The following is a 15995-nucleotide window of genomic DNA, read 5'->3' as shown; positions in this document are numbered from 1 at the left end:
GCCAGACTCCTCCTCACAAAAGGCTTTCAGAGTAGAACACTTTCAGTGAAAGGTAACAAAGATGACCAAGGGATTGCAAAACCTATCACATTTATTTGCTGCCCATCTCACTGTGGGGGCTACTCTGGGCAGCTTACAACAATTTAAGGCCAGAGGATGCACTTCACTTCCCCCTACCCCATCTCTCCTCCCATCCCTGCCCTTTTGGCTGCCCGGCACTTCCATCGTCGCCCATCCCTTGCCGCCCCCTTCACTATCATTTTCCTCCCAGCTGCTCCAGCTGAGGCAACTGCTGGCCCTCCCAGCAGCAGCAGGAAGGAGGGAGGGAAGAAGAAGATAACAAAGGTCAGCTGGGGGTGGCAGGGGTAGGGGGTGATGGAGTGTGGGTTGTCCCCAAAGATAGGGAGAGAGGTAGGCAAGTAGCGGGGGGTGGGGGGTGGACACGGGGACGACGGGACGGGACACACGACTTGAATCCTACCGTGCGATCATAATAAATACAGCTGTGAAGCACCCAAATATTGATTATGTGTCTCTAGGGGCCCTGCAACAGCTGTAACTGAGGACTGTTCCTAACCATCATTCATTCATTGCTATTGTAACTATCACTGAACAAAAGGTCATAAAGCGAAGATTACCTATCCTTGTTCCTTCAGAGGTGGCTTGCATTGCCTTCATTGCCCAAGTCATGTTTTTCTCTGTGTGCAGAGTTGACCGAAGGCACATCAGCTCTGATGTCCAAAATGCCATTCATCCTGGGGACAAAATCCTGGAGATCAACGGAAACCCAGTCCGCACACTACAAACCGAAGAGGTACGTTCTGAACAGCCTTCCTTATTTCCTGCTGTCCCGTAACTGAGCGGGAACCAAAGGCCTCTTGGGGCTGGGAGGAGCTGGGTTTGGCAGCCCCCTCTAAGTTCTCAGCTTCTCTAAGTAACTGTGAAAGACCTCCTTTCCTCTGAAAACCTGAAGAGATGCTGAGAGAGAAGAGAAGAGCAGGCTGGCTGAAGGGCCTGGGGGGATTGGCCTGATGCTTCAGAAGACTTGACTTCTTCCTTAAGGTGGTGTTTTAAAACAAAAATAGGAGTTTCGTATTTTTTTGTCTTCCTGAGTGCCAGTCGAAAAACTTGCATATGCTATTTTGATTTTCATCGCAGATTTATGTGACATAAATAAAGGAGCCCTGATCAGGAAAAGTGGCTTAAAGAGAGCCAAGACCTGCTAAGAAAATGCCTCCTTCACCCAACCCTTCCCATCCCAGGTTGATGGAGGAAGATTGTGGCTCTGTTGTTTTGGAAACCTTTTCCCAGCACGGCCCAATTCCCTGAACTCTTTACTTCTCAGGTCAAAGAACTGATCCACAAGACGAATCAAACCCTTCAGCTGTTAATCGAACATGACCCGGTCTCTCAGCGCTTGGACCGGTTGCGCCTGGACTCCCGGCTCTCCGGGGGCAATAAGAAGCCCTCCACCCCTTCTATTTCTGCCTTGGAGCTCAAGAAGAACCTGGAAGGGACCCTGCGGCGACGCTCCCTCAGGTAACATTCCCCAGACTCCAGAATGGCCTGCTAATCTCCAGCTGCGAAGTAGAGCACAAGCAAGTGCTGCCCTCTGGCCATAACCGTCCTTGGAGGTGGCCAAGGCAGGGAACTGACCCTGCCAGTTTGACTGGAACGTTGCTTAATTGACCTGAGCTCTAGTAACAGATTCTTGAAAGCCTGATTGGGTTTGCCTTTCCTTCCTTCCCTCCCTCCCTCCCTCCCTCCTACAGCTCAGGGTGGACTCAGTCAGAGCTGCTTCCTGGTGTTCATTTCTCAGGCTTTAATCATGTTGCTGAACATGTTGGAACTGTCTCCACTGGGTAGTTTCTGCAAGGCTGTATCTCTGGCTCTCTAGAGCAGGGGTCTCCAACCTTGGCAACTTTAAGCCTGGAGGACTTTAAGGACTTGGCAACTTTAAGCCTGGCAGACTTCAACTCCCAGAATTCTGGGAGTTGAGGTCCGCCAGGCTTAAAGTTGCAAGGTTGGAGACCCCTGCTCTAGAGGCCAGGCGCTTTTCCTATCTGCATCTGCTGATCACTGCCTGGCCTGCTGCTGATTTGGTCTTATGGTTCCTCACCTTTATTGTAAACCACCAGTCAGGGATACACAGGTAGTCTTCGACTTACAGCCACAGTTGGGACTAGAATTTCCGTTGCTAAGCAAGGTGATTATTAAGTGAGTTGTGCCCAATTTTACAACCTTTTTTTTTTGCCATGGTTGTTAAGTAAGTCACTAGTTAAACAAGTAGCTGCTAAGGGAATCTGGATTCCGCCCTTGGCTGCTCGTTGGAAATCTGGTTGGGAAGGCGGCAGATAGAGATCACGTGATCCCAGGATGCTACGACTATCGTAAACACATGCCTACTGCCAAACTCCCGAAATTTGATCATGTGAGCTTTGGGGATGCTGCAATCGGTCAGTCATAAGTCACTTTTATCCGTGCCTTTGTTAACTTCAAATGGTCACTAAACAAATGGTTCTAAGTTGAGGACTGCCTGTATAAAGGGTAAGAAATAAGTGAAATAGATTCCCTTGAATCACGTCTTCCCTGACACAGCAGCTTCGTCTCGGTTGTCCCTGTAAGTAGCTGAGCTGCAAGGGGTGAGACTGACAGCTCAAGCGTTCTGTCCCGGGAACCTTGCCCTGCTCCCCAACTTTGGAACACCTGCCACCATCTGCTTCTTCCTGGGGCTTTCCCCCTCTGATCCCGATGTGTGAGATCAGCAGAGGTGTCCTGCAGCCTAGGCACCTTGCGGGCAAATGGAAGAGAAACAGAGGAGAACAATGGGTTCAAGCGTCTCTAGCATCACCCTGGGGGGGTGGGGGGGTTGACCAGGAAAATCGCCCCTCCGTACTTCGAGAGTTAGATTGGTCACGAGGTATAATCAAAATCAAGAAAGGAAAAATGTATAACGGTTACTTTATTGGTAGATCTGGTCATCTGTAAAAACAATTGATGATAGAAGAAATTTAAAAATGCTTTTTGAATCCCAAAACTGACCTTTAAGTGATTCCTTATAAATTTGGTTATAATTGTGATATATCTTATATATATATCGCCCTGAGTCTTTGGAGAGGGGCGGCATATAAATTTAATTAATTAAATTAAATTAATTAAATGTGATAAATCTTCTGCTCAGAGATCCCAAGAGGCATCAAACATACTTACCGTGTTTTCCCAAAAATAAGACCCTGTCTTATATTTTTTTGAACCCTGAAATAAGCGCTTGGCCTTATTGCCATGCATTCAAAAGCCCGATTGGGGATCAAGGGATGTCTTATTTTGGGGGAAACAGGGTACGATTTAATTTATAGTAAACTTCAGAGACAATGAAGATAACAATAGGCATAGCACCTAGACTTATATACTACTTCACAGTCCTTCACAGCCCTCTCTAAGCGGTTTACAGAGTCAGCCTCTTGACCCCAACAATCTGGGTCCTCATTTTACCTACCTCGGAAGGAGGGAAGGCTGAGTCATCCTAGAGCCTGGTGAGATTTGATCTGCCAAATTGCAGGCAGCCAGCAGAAATAGCCTGCTACATTCTAACCACTGTGCCACCGCAGCTCCTACTAATTAGCACATAGAAAATAAAGGAAATAAAAGATAATCAACTACCAGAATTCCCCAGCCAGCATCCCAACCTCTACCGTGAAGCTCAAAACTCAAAATCTTTCAACTCAACTTGCCCCACTGGGTTATTGTGAGAAATTTTGGAAGAGGGATGCTGTATAGCAGGAGATGAAATCCACAGACCTGTGTACTTCAACTCCCAGAATTCCTCAGCCAACCATGTTGAGTTGAAATCACCAAGTCTTAAAGTTGCCAAGGTTGGACACCCTTGCTGGGTAAAGCAGTTGGCTGTGCACAAAGCATACAATTGTGCATTATCTCATACAGAACATCCCACCAAACAGAGTAACAGAATACAACCTCAAACAGACCCTGTGCGTAATCTGGGGGTTCTCCTGGACTCAACTCCTGCTCAAAGAGCAGGTGGCAGTTGAGGCCAGGAGGGCTTTTGCGCAACTATGGGTTGGGTGCCAGCTTCGCCCTTTCCTGGACCAACAATCCCTACTCAGTCACTCATGCCCTAGTCACTTCCCGTCTTGACTATTGCAACATGCTCTACATGGAGCTGCCCTTGAAGAGCATCCAAAAGCTACAATTGGTGTAAAATGCAGCAGCCCACATGGTTTTGTGCAGACCCCGGTGTGTCCATGTATCACCTCTCCTGCGGGAGCTGCATTGGCTGCCGATTTGCTTCCGGGTGCAATTCAAGGTGCTGGTTGTCACCTTTAAAGCCCTCCATGGCTTGGGACCAGGTGACCTGAGGGACCGTCTCTTGCCGGTCACATCTACCTGACCCACCAGAGCAGGGAGGCAGGGAATGCTGCAGGTCCCATCCCCAAGGGAGATGCACCTGGTGGGACCCAGAAGAAGGGCCTTCTCCGTGGTGGCTCCCTCTCTCTGGAACATCATCCTCCCCAGAGATTAGGATGGCCCCCACTCTGACACTCTTCCAGAAGGCGCTGAAGACCTGATTCTGCCAGTGGGCCTGGGGAACCCAGAGCAGGATGGAGCCCATTAAATGGCTCGTGTGATCTGCTGTCGCTGGGGTGGGGGGGGGGGTGATTTTATTTTATTTTATTACATTAATTTATTTGATTCTTTTTTTATTAGTTTTATTGTTTTAAATGAGGTTTTATATTCTGTAAGCCTCCTTGAGTCTCCATGTGCGAATAGGCGGCAATATAAATTCCCTAAATAAAAATTGAAAAAAATGTGGTTGGTGGTCAGCGACATCTCACAGCTCCAGCCAATCAAACCCATCAACGCTGCCCCAGAGCCCCACTCAGCCATAACCCTGGCCTGTTACAGGTCCTAAGTGGCAGGCCCAGACTTGCATGCAGACCACCCCCCAGCCTGAAGCTGATTCTCACAAGCAACAAGAAACAACAAGAGCCAACATGAGACCCTCTAATAAACCCAGGTCTGCATTTCTACCAACAGCACCACCACAGACCTCAGCAGCCTCCCAAATAAGACTGGAGGCACACAAGATCACCGGCTCTTCTAATGCCATCGTTTGCTGGCAGTTCCCCTCTGGGTTCTGTGTGGGACTATTTTGGAAATAGTAAGAAACCTGGCCTGCATGATTGACCACGAGACCAGTGGACTCACAAACATCAGACAAGTTTCAGTCTATTTCAGAAAGTCTCTCAACAAACCTAATTAGTTTTAACACTTCACATCTGTTAACTGATACGGTTCTTGTCATCTGCCTCGGATATAATCTGCCCAATCATTCTTCCATTTCCCTCCACCTCATCCCAATTTAAACGCTGCATCAACCGAGCCAGTCTGTGCATACGATGAAGGGAGCTGCAGCTGGTGAACGTTTATACCTTTTAAAAATAAATTTTGTTAGTCTATAAAGGTCCTACCAGATTTTCTGACTTTTGGCTACCACAGGCTAATGTGATTCGCATAAGGAACAACAGAAAATCCTAAAGTAAGGAGGAAGACCCCCCCCCTCCAGTCTACTTTTTCTGGATTGATAGAGATATTTCGTATCAATTCATTAATTGGATTAATTGTGTGTATATGTTTACCTCTCATTGTCATGTTCTCATCATACGCTGAACAAATAAATACATACTTGGATCTATTCCTCCTGTAGAGGCCAGTTTAGGGATGGGATTGGGCAAAATCCCAGATATGCAAAGGATTAAAAGGAGGGGGCATTGCTTGGTAGCCTGGATCCTGGTCTGACTCATGGATGTCCATCCTGCTCCTGCATGGAGCCAGTTCCCCAGGTTGTTTGTTAAGGTGCTCTTCTTGTTCGGAAGTTTGCTCTTTCCTCAAAGAGGGAAGGGAGCACTGAGGCTGCAGATGGTACCTGGAGTCCCCTTCTGAATGTGTGTTGTATTCCAGGCGAAGCAACAGCATCTCCAAGTCCCCCGGGCCCAGCTCCCCCAAGGAACCGCTCATCCTGAGCCGCGACATCAGCCGATCGGAATCCCTTCGCTCCTCCACCAGCGGTTCCCAGCAGATCTTCCGCCCCTGTGACCTGATCCATGGGGAGGTGCTGGGCAAAGGTTTCTTCGGCCAAGCAATCAAGGTGAGAGAGCCAGCCCCCTTTCCCAACACCCAGGCTTCACATGTTACTTTCATTCCCTCCCACCCACCCACCCCTCAAATCGTCTTAGTTGCTCTTCTCTGGCACTTTTTCCAAGGTCTCAGCATCTTTTTTGTAGTAGGGTGACCAGAATTGTTTGCAGCATGCTGAGCACTTCTTCAGCTCGCTCATCATTCATGAAGAAGTTGAAGATCCCTGGGACCATTAAACTTTGACGACCATTTAAGCCCTTAAAATTTTGCCTCGCTTCGCATTTGCAACCATTCCTTTGATTGTATCCCTTTAAATGAATGGCACCCAGCGATTTGGTCTGCTGTAGCACATTCCACCCGGAAGTCTATAACAAGTGAAATTAGCTTGTCCGCTGAGGCAAACAGATGGTTATCCCTTGTAGCTTTTAATCTAAATATAGCAGACCCTGGTTCTGGAGGAGCCCTGTCAAGGCATGGTGGCTCATCTACTGTTAGCATCGGAAGTGCCTCTTGCATCCTATCCTGTAAATCAGAGTCTCTAAAATAAACTCTTAGATAAGAAGGTTCCAACTGATACAGTTGATGAATTTCCCCAGAGGGTCTTCAGTGAAATCAGATGTAACCCGTATATGTATACGAGGGCGATTTAGTTAAGAGGCCGTACCTAATGGTCTCATCTTAAATGCCTCGTTCAAGCTGGAGAATAGGCTTTTGTGGTGAATCTTCATGCAAGCTGGGTCCTCGGTCCTTTGTAAGGAATGTTGAGATGAGTTTAAACTTGTCTTCATTGTCTGGATGGGTCCTCAACACAGGGGAACATCCATCTACTAGGTGGTAGGGTTAGGAGGGGTTATTTGGGGTACCTTGACTTGGTTTCCAGTCTCCCCAAAGGGAAATTCCCCATCTGAAGACCAGGGTTCAGAGGAGAGGTTCAGCTTTCAAAGGGTTTTCTCACACCACTGGCTTGCTTTGTTGAGACAGAGAATGAACGGAGCCGGCTTCCGATAATTAACTTTCCGCAAACTTAATTAGGGGGGAAAAGACTCTTGGAGCGACTGCTCAGAAACAGAAAGCTTAACTGGGGCCGTGTGGGTCAGTATTTTTTTCTTTGAGATCTTGGATTTTCTTTAATTAACACAGGGGTGAGTCAAGTCGGCAGTTGTCTTTCCTTTGACTTTAAAACTCCATTCTGGATTGACTCAAGAGTTATTTTGTGAGCCTGTTAGAGCTGCCAGAAGTTTTGCTGACTCCCAAATGTGCAACATTGCAAGTCTGAGGCAATACACAATACACCTTCTGTTCACCTTTTGGCTGTAGGTGGTGATCGATCCTGGCTCAAGTGGACCAAGCACAGGTTCCTCAGTCCGCAGCAAAAGTGGGGGAGGCTGATTGGTATTTGGTATCTATCCTCTATTAGAGGTTTTGTGTAAATCCTGGAGAAAACCCCAACTACTATTTGAGAGCCTTTTCACATTGCATAGACTCACACAGGGGTGATTGCAAAGGATCCCAGACAGATTCTCGTCCTTAGGAAGGTTGTTGAAATAGGCAGGTGGTTAATCCCCTTTCTGCTTTTATAGCTGGGAAGCCCTCTTACCATCAATTGCTTGCAGTTGGCAATGAAGTTGGCTTAAATTAAGTGACTCCTAGCATTTATTCTGTTATTTGCTATATATAGAACAGTTTCCTTGTGTTGATAGGTAGAGAGCACAAACTCTATTTTTGCCAGTATTTTGCCATTAAGCAGTTTGGCTTAAAGTCAAATGATATGACTGTATTTTTAGCAATGTTTTTATTAAGCCCGTCAAAGAAACTCTTTAACTCTTCTATTTTTGTTGAAATTGCAGTTATTTATGGATTTTACAGCCTGGGCTGTTGGAAACAGTGTTTAGGCACGGTGTTAGGAGTTGTAATATCAAGAGATATTTGTTTTGTCACACAGTAACTAAGCCAGAGGTTCAGACTGGATTTGGCATTTTTGTCTGCCTATCAAGTCCTTCCTAAGGATCTGGAGATAGGCAGATGTGGACGATTGATGGTTTTAAAAATATTGCAGGATGTAAACTATCCCAAATTAAGTTGCCTTTTGTAATTGACTGACGGTGAAATTCTTAATGCTGACAGAGTTCAAAAGGTGTTCCAGTTGTTTGCACCCAATGACTATCAGTACTACTTTTGTTTTCTCTTGCCATAGTCACTCTATTTCTATTTGCAGGTCTTTGTATTTTGTGATCTTCTCCAGTTCCTTCTCTTCTATTCAGGTATTGTCACGTCCACTATCCAGACTTTAACATTCAGACAGACGGTCGGTCACCTGCTTCATGACATGCCAGACTTACAATTGTCAATGAGAAAGACAAGAGAGAGAAATAGTATCTATTACAGTCTGAGAAATTTATATTATTTTTAATATAAACAGATGGCTTGCCGCTAGTTGTAGTATCTCAGAGGTCTTTCTCCTGAACTTGCTTTTCTTCTGTATTTGGTGATCTGTAGTTTAAGAAATTCATGCTGAAGCGAATGTTTTAAGACTGGTCTTCTTAAAGCAGGGGTGGGGACCCATGGCCCTTTTATGACTTGTGGACTTCAACTCCCAGAATTCCTGAGCCAGCCATTAAAGGGCCATGCTGGCTCAGGAATTCTGGGAGTTGAAGTCCACAAGTCATAAAAAGGGCCAGGGGTCCCCACCCCTGTCTTAAAGGGAGCAAGGGAGGCCCTTTGCATGTGGAGAGATTCAAGTAAACAAGATCCCTAATTCTTTATTTCTAGGCTTTGTGGAGGTGGTGACATCTTTCATTCTTTTTCCAACTCTTGGAGATGAGCTACATTCCTAGGTAATCACAAAGTCCGTGCCTGGACTATATTAATTCCCTGAAAGGGAGTTAATGTGCAGTTGTGGGGCCAAGTAACCTGCTGGACTAGGGATGATGCAGTGACCTTGAGGTTTTGGGCTTAACCTCATGAAACTCTGGAAGGATCTGTGCCTAATTAAAGCGCCTGCCTTTGCGCTGTGCACCGTCCTAGAGGGCAGAGGAGGGGATGGTGCTTCGGAGTTCTTTCTGAATGGTGTGAATTGGCAGTATTGTGTGTTAGCAAGGAGGAGGCTTTTGGAATTGGCAACCCAACAGGAGCACACAGGGCTTGAGAGAACGACCACCTGAGCGAACGGGTTGATGGAAAGGACTGCTTTTTCTGGCAATCCTACTCTCAAAGCAGCTTTAGCCTTCCTGCGGAGTTGATTTCCTGGTCTGGTCTGCCTGGTGGGACAGGATGAGTTTCTGTGCTATTGACCTGGAAGCCTCCATCTTACCGGCCTGTCCCCAGATGCCTATTGCTGGCACAGAGCTCTGGGAAAGGAGGGGGTTGGCCATCTCCTGCTGATGGACACCCCAGAGATATCTGGTCAGCTCTAATGAAAAACAGGATGCTGGACTAACAGGGTCCTTGGCCTGATCCAGCGAGGCTGTTCTTAACTTCTGAAGCATCCTGTATGGCGACAGTTTGCACTAGAGAGCAGGGGTCTCCAAACTGGGCAACTTTAAGACTTTAACTCCCAGAATTCCTGGGAGCAATAGCTGGCTGAGGAATTCTGGGTGTTGAAGTCCGCAAGGCTTAAAGCTGCCACGGTTGGAGGCCCCTACTCTAGAGCGTGTTTCGTGCTAGCCCTCCTGCTTAACCCTGGACAGGCCTCTGCGGTTTGATAGTGTCTCTGCCACCCTCCTCACCTTAGGTGTTCATATCTTGATCTGAAATGCCTCCAGGCAATCCACGTTCTGTTTGTGTCGCTAAGGCTGCAGGGTGAAAACAAAGCCCGACAAGGTGCAGCTTGTTCATAGGTCCCCTCCCCTCCCTGAGCTGTCGGTGCTTGCCTGCCTTGTTGACTCCAAGGCTGCTGGGAGGTGCTGGAAGGGCCTGGCTTGCAAGATTTGGGACACGAAAGCACAAGTGAACTGCACCTGGCTCTGCTGTTTGCTAAGTGCGTTTGCGGTTTGAGCAGAGTCTTCGACCTCATTGTCACTTGTGACAGGTTCCTGAAGCTGTGCAGAGCCAACTTTTGGTCTCCACCAGTTTCACATTTCCTAGCCAAAAAATGTCGCTGTTGCTGTAGCTCGATGATTAAGGGCAGAGCACAAGGAAGAGTTCCTTGGGAAGATAAAAACTTTCCCAGCTTCCGTTACAGGGATTTTTTTTTTGTAAAGAAAAAGCGCATAGCTACATAAGGCACTGTGAATGCAAATAACATTAGCAAAATGCTACTGGATAAAAGGTTACAGATTTCTCTCCAAGTGCTAGGAAAATTCTTCCGGCTGATGAAATTTGTAGGACGTCTTGGTGCGTAAAGTTGCGTGAATCAAAGTCTTCCTTTGACATAATTATTTCTGCAGAATGCTCAGGCTCCTTTGGAAAGCCCTTGGCTTGCAGGGGATTCTGGGGGCAGGAAAGAGGGAGGGAAGCAAGTGCAGAGAAGTCAAGTAGCCGGAGGGCTCTGGGGATTCTCGATCATCCAGGTCACAGTTGTCCCAAAGGTGCGTTTTCAAGGGGCAACTGGACTTTCTTTGTTTTCCTTTGAAGACGTTTCACTTCTCATCCTTTAGCTTCTTGGATGAAAAGCGAAACGTCTTCAAAAAAAAGAACCGAGAATGTCCAGTTGCCTCTTGAAAAAGCACCTTTGGGATCCAAGTCGCCAGGTTTTCCTTCCATAGATTGTCAGGGCATATTACAAAGGCTGCTTTCAAAAGGCAGATGCCACTTTTGTGGCTCCTGACCTTCTGCAGAGCTCTAACTAGCTGGAGCTTTCTGACCGGTTTGGCCTCCTCGCTGAGCAGAACCCAACAGAAAAAAGAGGAGCTCTTAGGCTCCAGGTACCAGCCCTGGGATCCTAGTGTGGAAAGTACCCCCGTGTGCAATGGGTGGAAAGGGGAGTTTTTAAGCAAACAATTTCTTCCTTTGTGGACATGAAGGCATTTTTTTTTTAATTTGATTTATATGCCGCCCTTCTCCGGAGACTCAGGGCGGCTTACAATGCGTTAAGCAATAGCCCTCCTACTTTTGTATATTTTTACAAAGTCAGCTTATTGCCCCCACAAACTGGGTCCTCAATTTACCTACCTTAGAAAGGATGGAAGGCTGAGTCAACCTTGAGCCTGGTGAGATTTGAACTTGCAGTTATTGCAGGCAGCTGATGTTAATAACAGTGCTTTAGTCTGCTGCGCTACCGGGGCTCTTAAAAAGTCTTCCAGTGTACCACGCGAGCCAAGCAGCACAGGCCTCCTGGGCCCAGAGTTGTGGAGGAAAAGTTCCAGTGAAATACTGGTCCGTGCTGATGAAGCTCCCTGGAAGGAAGCACAGAACCTGTTTTATTGTCAGCTTGAAAAGTGTAAAGTCGTCTTTGCTCACTCGGGGCAGCCTGTGGTTGAAGAGCAGAAAGGAAGAAGGGCCAGCCTACCCTGGATTTTCCTGGCCGCGTTCATGTCGAATCTCTCCCTTGCTTGTTGTTTTGCCTGCAGCCGTAGCAGAGATCTTGATTCTGCCATGGAGCAACTCTTTCAAATCTCTGAGGAGCAGAAGGAAACCCTGGTCACAGCAGGAAATAATGTGCTTAGCCATTGATGGGAGGGAAGAACTTTCTTCACCTTCCAAGCTTGGCTTCGTTCCTCTCCCTCCTCCACCTGTGGTTGGGCTTTTATTCCAGGGCTCCAGGCAGAATTAGAGGGAATTAAAAGTGATTCAACAGGGCCAAGACAGAAGAACCCCTGTTCTCCTCTTGAAAGGTGTCATGCTCTTCTCTTCATCAGGTGACTCATAAAGCCACAGGAAAGGTGATGGTGATGAAGGAACTGATTCGCTGTGATGAAGAAACACAGAAGACTTTCCTGACCGAGGTGAGTCCCCTTTCTGAAAAGGGCCGTCTTGAAGATGTCCCGGCAGAGGAGAGCATTTCCTTTCAGCAGCCCTGTGGCTTAAGGCCCCACCAGAGGAAAGCGACTTAGCTCTTGGACATTAGCTTATTTTTTTTTTTGGTATACCAGAATTCGTTATTTTGCTTTTGTAAGGAGGGTCCCTGGGGGAGAGGCAACGGCCTCGGTTTATTCCAAGCGTGGGAAACATCCATCTCTCTTGCAGGTCAAGGTGATGCGCAGCCTAGAGCATCCCAATGTCCTGAAGTTCATCGGGGTCTTGTACAAGGACAAGAAGCTGAATCTTCTCACCGAGTACATTGAAGGGGGGACTCTGAAGGACTTCCTCCGGAACGTGGTGGGTGCCACTTCTTGCAGCATCAGTAGGCTGGGCCAGGGGAAAGAAGGTCCTTGTGGAAGAAGCAGCTAAAACACCCCGAAATGAGATCCCACTCCATGGCTGGCTCACGAGTCGTGAAAGAAAAAAGACTTTGGTTTCTGGCTTAAACATGGCGGTGGTGACCTTTTCAACAAACCTGGGCTTAGCATGGTGTGTGAAGCCGACCAGCACCTGATATTGCTTTGCTCCCTTTCAAATTACCCATTGTAAAGCAAGGGTAGCCCTTCTGGGCTGTGTGAAATTTGATGGCAAATCCTAGACCTTTTACAAGATGGGTGACATAGTCAGCATTGACAATCACAAAATACCCACTTACTAAAGGTAAACGGAGTCACTTGCCCTCTTCACCAGCCCTGGGCCTTCTGTGTGCCCTTTTGGCGACTAGGGGGAGATGGCCTTGATAGAGCTGGGCAGGACCTGCTGCCTGGGGAAAAGGGGCTGAAGCACGTTGGAAGTCCAGAACTACAACATAACATCCAGAAGCGGCTCAGGTAGACCCCTCTCTCCATTCACTGGGAAGGTTCTCTTATTGTAACCCATTTCAATAAAAATAGTTTTAACCTTCCAAGGAGTTGATATCCTGGCTGGTTGACCTAGTGGGATTGCATCAGTCTTGCAAATCTGATTGGACCTTCACCACTTCCTTAAAAATCTGGTGAATTAAGGATACGCCTGCCTGAGCTGCTTTCAAATGTTATTTTGCTCTTTTCAATTTAAAAAAGAGTTCCAGCTTCTTTTACCTACGTAATGGTTCCTGGGTTTTTCCCATCAAGGTCATCTTGTTCTTGTTTTTCTAAAAGACTCACTTGAGGGTTCATTTAAGGAAACATTTCTGGGGGGAAGAATGATTCTGGACATACAGTTTTGCTTTGCAACCTGCTGGGTTATCATTATGAAATTTCTTCAGTGCACAGCAAGGATTTCCTCCTCTTCCTCAAAGATATTTAAGAGGTGGAAATTCCTGGCGTGCATTGAAGGGATTTTCTGCAGGCACGTGGGGAAGGCCAGTTCTGCATCTTATCACCTGCAGAAAATCCTGTTTCATGTCCTAACTGCATTCTGCTCTACACATTGGTAACAATTGGGTCAGTTTTTACATGCCCACCACTGCTGTGATGGCAAAACCCTTGGCATCCCTCCCTGTCTTGAAGACAATTTAATGAAGGGACCCTTTTTTCCTTGCAGGATCCGTTTCCTTGGGAACAGAAGGTCAGCTTTGCCAAAGGAATTGCCTCTGGAATGGTGAGCCCCCTTCCTGGCCTTGCGAAGGGGTGGGTCTTAGGGCCAAAGGGAGAGGGTGCGGATCGCCAGTCCATTCAGCCGCGGTTGGAAGGTCTGCTGAAACCAACATAGAGTCACAGAATCTCCTGGGGCAGCACCTGAGGTTTAGTTAGTCATGTGTTTTCCAAAGCGAGGATGACACAAGAGCTGGTTGCTTTATCGTACCTTTCTTGGAAGTTCAAAACACGAAGAATGAGACCTGCCTGCATTTTAGCCCTACTGTAATTCTGATGAGGAAGGTTGGGTCCAGTGAGGACTAGAATCCGAGTCCTCAGTCTCAGTCCATCGCCCCACCCCACAGCTTCTGCCCCCAGCTCTTCTTGGTGTAGGGGTTGCTCCCGCCCCTGACTCTCCAGCAGCCTTGCCTCCAGGCATCGGCCCTTCCCAGGGGACAAAGTAGCCCTTGGGCTGGCCTGTCCCCCGTCTCTTGGGCTGCTCAGCTGCCAGCGGAGGCTCCCAGGACAGCAGCCGAGGCTGAGCATGGAGACACATGGCGCCTCGTCTTCACCTCTGGCTTCTCCCTCTTGCAGGCTTACCTGCACTCCATGCGTATCATTCACCGAGATCTGAACTCCCACAACTGCCTGATCAAACTGGTAAGTACCTGCGCTTGGCCAGGTCCGCTTCCTGCTCACCTGCTGAAGTCATAGGAGGAGGCTGGCTCTCCTGGTTCTTTGGGGGGCCCGCCCCTTTCCCTGGGAAGCACCAGCCTCAGGTTGGACTGGCACAAAGGTCTCACAGTCGGAAAACTCGCCCAGCAGTGCACCAGCCATTAGAGGGGAGCCAAGGCCAGTATGATTAATGTCAGCAGGTTGCAGCAAGTCAACTCCTCTCTTGCTGTTAAAGCAAAGAGCACCAACCAAAGGATGGTCAGCCGAGATCTTGCATGGGGCAGAGCCCAAAATAGGCATTTGACCACTGAGGGAGAATTTGGGGAGCCCTGTCTTCAGAAAGGAAGAAGACGTTCTGTCATAGGGTGCTTTAGCCTTTGAGAAGCATGAATGCCAATCAATCCAGTGGTTACTATAGATTGTTTGGCCACAAATCCCACTTTGAATGGGGGAATTGCAAGCACACCCGCAATCACTTTCCTTGAGAAAATTGTGGCTTGTGGAACATGTGGTTTATGAATCAAAGCCTGTTCATTGGTCTAACAACTCAAGGAACATATAAATCAGGGGTCTTGAAACTTGGCGACTTGTGGACTTCAACTCCCAGAATTCCTCAGCCAACATAGCTCAGCAACGGCTGGCTGAGGAATTCTGGGAGTTGAAGTCCACAAGACTTAAAGCTGCCAAGTTTGAAGACCCCTGAAAAACGATGAATATCAGAGGTCATCCTTTGCTATTTCAGGGTCCCAGACCCTTTTGTTTTGCTTTTCTTAAGGCAAGCCAAACTTTTAAAATTCTTTGAGGCCCAATGAATTGATGAAAAGGCCTAAACTGGAGGTTTTTCATTGTTTTGTGTGCATTTGGATAAAACAAATCTAATTTCAATGCAGTTGAAAAACCTTCACACTTGAGAACCCAAGAATTGCTGGCAGTTGGCGAAGGCCGGAAGGGCCGGGGGGAGCAGAAGGAGCTGCCTGGAGAAGGGCCAGGAAGGCTCTTGTGCCCCTCAGCGGTGCTGATGCCACGTGTATGAAGTGGGTTCCCGGAACATGGCACAGTGGTGCCTGCCCTCAGCATCAGGGCTTCCTCTCTCCTGATCAGTCCAGGCCTTCCCGGGATGGCTTGCTAATTCTTGCTTCGCCTTTGGCCCAGGACAACACGGTGGTAGTGGCAGACTTTGGCCTCTCTCGGCTGATTGTGGAGGAGAGGAAGAGGCCCTCCCTGGAAAAGCCACTGGCCAAGAAGCGGACGCTGCGCAAGAGCGACCGGAGGAAGCGCTACACTGTGGTCGGGAACCCGTATTGGATGGCCCCCGAGATGCTGAACGGTAGGAGCCCCCTCCCTCCTGGGGCCGTGGAGGAGCCTGCCAAACTCACCATTGCAGAGCCTGGCCGCTGGGCCTTTGCCAACGGTTGGTCTGTCCTCTCGTGGGCTCCGCACACGCGTGGAGCCTGAGAGTCTACAGCCTTTTCTGTGCTAGTCAAATGAACCCACGGTTCGCTATGGGTGCAGTTTTGACAAAACCGTTGTAAAACATATCATGTGAATGTGGGAAGTGTCAAACAATTGTAAATGTAACCTGGTTGCCGAGTGCCCAAAGTTCACTCACATGACCGGGGGGGGGGGAGGGAGGGGGCGACTGTTGCAACT

The 15995-nt window shown here is 48.0% G+C and overlaps 1 protein-coding gene across 2 annotated transcripts in view; it reads left to right on the top strand.

Moving 5' to 3' along the window:
• The window catches only part of LIMK2 (LIM domain kinase 2), a 46547-nt gene that overhangs the window by 26366 nt on the left and 4186 nt on the right, over nucleotides 1–15995 (top strand). For both annotated transcript variants that reach the window (XM_070950688.1, XM_070950689.1), the window contains 8 exons: nucleotides 709–814; nucleotides 1346–1539; nucleotides 5980–6166; nucleotides 11952–12038; nucleotides 12280–12411; nucleotides 13639–13695; nucleotides 14265–14330; nucleotides 15498–15672. In XM_070950688.1, the coding sequence (XP_070806789.1) occupies nucleotides 709–814; nucleotides 1346–1539; nucleotides 5980–6166; nucleotides 11952–12038; nucleotides 12280–12411; nucleotides 13639–13695; nucleotides 14265–14330; nucleotides 15498–15672 (1004 nt within the window). The remainder of the gene's footprint in view (nucleotides 1–708; nucleotides 815–1345; nucleotides 1540–5979; nucleotides 6167–11951; nucleotides 12039–12279; nucleotides 12412–13638; nucleotides 13696–14264; nucleotides 14331–15497; nucleotides 15673–15995) is intronic.

The sequence above is a fragment of the Pituophis catenifer genome, unplaced genomic scaffold (assembly GCF_029215685.1).
Source record: "Pituophis catenifer annectens isolate HBS135680 unplaced genomic scaffold, rPitCat1.0.hap2 SCAF_10, whole genome shotgun sequence".
In the NCBI taxonomy this organism is placed as follows: domain Eukaryota; kingdom Metazoa; phylum Chordata; class Lepidosauria; order Squamata; family Colubridae; genus Pituophis; species Pituophis catenifer.
This window is presented reverse-complemented; position numbering and strand designations above follow the sequence as displayed.